This window comes from Acyrthosiphon pisum, unplaced genomic scaffold (genome assembly GCF_005508785.2).
Source record: "Acyrthosiphon pisum isolate AL4f unplaced genomic scaffold, pea_aphid_22Mar2018_4r6ur Scaffold_20750;HRSCAF=22023, whole genome shotgun sequence".
NCBI lineage: Eukaryota > Metazoa > Arthropoda > Insecta > Hemiptera > Aphididae > Acyrthosiphon > Acyrthosiphon pisum.
This window is the reverse complement of record NW_021770143.1, coordinates 5,314-9,695: the sequence shown is the minus strand read 5'-3', so window position 1 is coordinate 9,695 and position 4,382 is coordinate 5,314. Positions and strand designations below refer to the sequence as shown.

General features: G+C 31.0%; 1 protein-coding gene across 1 annotated transcript; it reads left to right on the top strand.

Moving 5' to 3' along the window:
- Positions 1-2,330: 2,330 nt before the first annotated feature.
- LOC115034710 (uncharacterized protein K02A2.6-like) lies at positions 2,331-4,365 on the top strand. Its single transcript, XM_029492077.1, has 3 exons — positions 2,331-3,888; positions 3,982-4,293; positions 4,355-4,365. Exons 1-3 carry the CDS (start codon positions 2,331-2,333, stop codon positions 4,363-4,365), a joined length of 1,881 nt encoding a protein of 626 aa, XP_029347937.1.
- Positions 4,366-4,382: the final 17 nt, after the last annotated feature.

Genomic DNA, 4,382 nt, shown 5'->3' with positions numbered 1-4,382 from the left:
ACATAACATACGGCCATACGAGATATATAATGATTGCTATTGTTGACGACCTAGTTCGCTGAAATCTCTCGAATACGCTATGTATTATGATATGACGTACTTAACAATTCTAAAGCGCGTTCGTTAACTGCTCAAGGACAATGTATCATGTATATATGTCATGGTTTTTGACACTAGTTGTCCCATAATATTGTCATATACTTTGTGTCTGCGGAAACAGAGTAGGTATACTTGCACTATATCACACATTACCTTTTAAACGTGTTTTAATTCTGTATTTTATTATATTTTATACACTCAATGACATTATCAAATTGATACACATGGATATACTTTAATTCACCAAACGATATTCTACCAGTAATAAGAAGAATAATTATATATACACATGTAACTATGAAGAAATCTCATATATAAACTATACACATCTGTAATATATAATATTTAAACTTAAAATAAATCACAATACAATTAGTGGCGACGGTCCATTTGCAATGTTGGGCTATTCAATACGATTTACCCATAAATATATATATATACGCACTCCTTACATACACACGCGACACGTGCGACACATAAACAACATAATTCAACACCTCTCCGTTCAGACATTTAGGAAAAACAACACAATCAATTATCAGCAGCGCCAGATGACACCGTATATATTATAAAACCATAAATGCATTTTTACGTATATAATATACACATATATATTATATTCTACGAGACCCCCTCGATAATTCTCCAATCAAGACGTTCGGTCAAAACAAAACAATAAATTACCAGTGACACCTTTGTCTCACCGTCTAAAATAAGAAAAAAACATCACGTATTAATCAATGCATATCAGAAGTAGGGATTACACCGAAGCCACATTATATAAGGACCCTACAGACTCTTCATCAGTACTTTTCAGAAGAAGACACATGCACAATGCCCACGCCAGTCAACTTCACGACACTCTCACACTACTGTTCAAGGGAGTGCTTATGGTTGTGCACTTTTGCGTACATGTGTATACAGTATATGTATATTGGATTACCTCAGCATTCATTATGACTGTCTGAATTAGTTATTTCTCTATCAGACAAATTCATATTGTTCATTTATTCCATTCGCCCACCTATTAATCTTTAAAATCATAAAGTTCTGTGACTATCATCATATCGTAATCCCTTTAAGTACATTATTATTACACAATTACACTTTGAACACGAACATAGCAATATTTTTAGAATATAAGTATAGTAGTAAGCGCCCATTTAACTTAAATTACATTCGGGTGGTGAATTGACTATATGTACTCTTGTCATGAATGTAGGAATTATAAGAGCAGTGTCCAAGGTATAAATGTGTAATAATAAATGTTCATCATTGTAAATAAAATTCGGTTGGTGAATTGACTACATGTACTCTTGCTACGAATGTAGGAATCTTTAACACCCATTTTGGAATACAAGTGTTCACCACAACAAAATGCTCATTCACGTAAGTCACATTCGGTTGGCGAATTGACTTTATGTACACTTGCTTAGAATGTAGGAATCTTGAGAGCACATGGTAATAGTCACAATTATAAAATATAGTAAGGTATACGAAATTCTACAGATTATATAAACCAAGATACGTATATTGTCATCGTGATATCGACTGTCGAACATGACCCCGAAGAAAAACTAACTACTCGGGAGAACCACCTGCAGCAATCTACGAGCAAGGTAAGTGCTTGAATATTTGTATAATAAGCATAGAAAATTCAAATATCATTAGGCAGATAGGTATAACACAGAAGTAGGACGATTTTATGTGGAGACTCAAACAACATAATTTTACACGACTCCCAGACACGTGCATATTCACACACATATACACGTCGGTTTGTCACACCGTGCTTAATATAATAATATACACGTCTCACCTAAAATCTCCACCTTCTGTTGTATATGTTGTACACACTGCACTATTATTATTATTATTATTATTATATTTACAAAACTAACGTTATGTTTTGAGTATGTGATTGTGTGAGTGCATTCCATGACACATTAGTTTTTCTTCATTATTATGTTATAAAAATTACATGAAGTGTTAAATTAAAATATGTAAAATTAATGAATTGTTTTTCTATTGTTGAATAAATGAACAATTAATAAATAAAACATGGCGCAGTCGTACGTTTATATTTTGAAATAAAATTATAAAGTACCTATTCGCCGGATTGAATCGGATAAAAAGGCAACATGGAATTTAACCGACCTGCAAATTTAAAACTGACTGGTAATTTAAATGACAAATTTAAAATATTTAAACAAGAAGTTGAAGTTTATTTTATGGCTACTGAGACAAACAGTAAGAGTCAGGAGGTTCAAGTGGCAAGGTTACTCAATTTATTGGGACCAGATGGCTTAAAGTTGTACAACACATTTAAGATTGATGTTGTGACTGTAGAAAATATTTTCAAGTCGTTGGAAGAATACTGTGTCCCAAGGAAAAATGAAGTGATGGAGCACTACAAATTCTTTACTCGTAAACAGGCCGAAGGTGAACCATTTGACAAATTCTACGCAGATTTGCGCGAATTAATTAAGTCATGTTCGTTTGGTGAGTCAGAAGAAGCACTATTGCGTACACAAGTAGTTCTGGGAATAAGTGATAAAGATTTGCAGTCTAAACTATTACGAGAAGACTTACCGTTGTTAAAAGTCATTAAATATTGCCAAGTAGTAGAACAAGCTGAAGAAAATTGTCGACTAGTACAAAAAGAAAATTTAACTGTGGATCAAGTGGAGAAAAGCAAAAACTGGCGTTTCAAATCTAAGGAGGCAAGTAAATCAAATCATCAACAAAATGCAACTAAGAAATATGAAAAGGGAAAATACAGCGAATCAAATCAAGGCAAGTCTAACAGTGCTGATTACAAAGATCAAGGTGTGGGTAAGAATAACCAAAAAATATTTAATTGTTTTAAATGTGGTAATCAACATGCTATAAACAAATGTCCTGCATTTGGGAAAAATTGTAAAGCATGTGGTAAACTAAATCATTTTGCTGTAAAGTGTAAATCTAAAGAAAAATATAATAATTATCAAGTGAATGAAGTACATCAAAATGATGAAAAGGAAGTAACATATTTATCATTAAACACAGTTGAGACTGAGAAATGTAAAAATTGGACTGATATAGTGGATATAAATAATATTAAGATGGTGATTAAAATAGATACTGGAGCACAATTAAATGTAATGCCATTAAATGAGTTTAAAAAATTAAATACTAAATTGGAAAAGAGTAAAGTGATAATTAAGGCGTTCGGAGGTTTCCAAATTAAGTCATTAGGTAAGATTAAAGTCTGTATTAGTAACATTAAAAATAAAATATTAACATACTTTGAGGTGGTAGAGTATGATGAGTTAACAATTCTTGGGTTAAATGATAGTATGAGACTAAGTTATAACATGAATGAAATAAATGAAATTGTCAAAGGAGATAACGAGAAAGATATTTTTGTGCAAGAAAATATTGATATTTTTACAGGTCTTGGTAAATTTCCAGAAAAAATAAATATTAAACTAAAGAATAATGCAGTTCCTATATCTGTTCTGCCTAGAAGAGTTCCTTATAAAATCATAAATAATTTAAAAGAAGCTTTAGATAATATGGCTAAACAACAAGTAATAATAAAATGTAATAAACCGAGTGAGTGGCAAAGCCCGATAATAGTTGTTGAAAAACCTGATAAAAGTCTAAGAATTTGTTTAGACCCTAGAGAGATCAATAAAAGCATTGTAAGAGAAATGTATCAAATACCCACATTAGAACAAATCAAATTAAAATTATCAAATAAAAATATTTTCACAGTATTAGATCTTAAAGACGGATTTTATCATTGTGAGCTTGATGAATAATCTCAACAGTTATGTTGTTTTAGTACACCTTTTGGATGCTATAAATTTTTAAGATTACCTTTTGGACTGTCAGCAGCTCCAGAAAAATTTCAAGAAATTACTACTAAATACTTTGGTAATATAGAAAATGTAAATGTTTACTTTGACGACATACTGATAGCTGGAGAAACACTAGAGGAGCATGACAGAGCATTAAATGAAGTAATTAAAAGAGCTAAACAATTTAACATTAAGTTTAATCCTAAAAAAATACAGTACAAGGTTTCTAAAGTTAAATTTTTGGGATTTATATTTAGTGCTGAAGGTGTTCAACCAGATAGTGAAAGAATAAGAGTTATTAGAGAATTGAATGAACCGTCAAATAAAAAAGAATTACAATCTTTTTTAGGTATGGTAAATTACTTAAGAGGCTTTATTCCTAATCTTTCAGAAATAGTGACACCATTTAGACTCTTATTAAAAAAAAATGTTTTATGG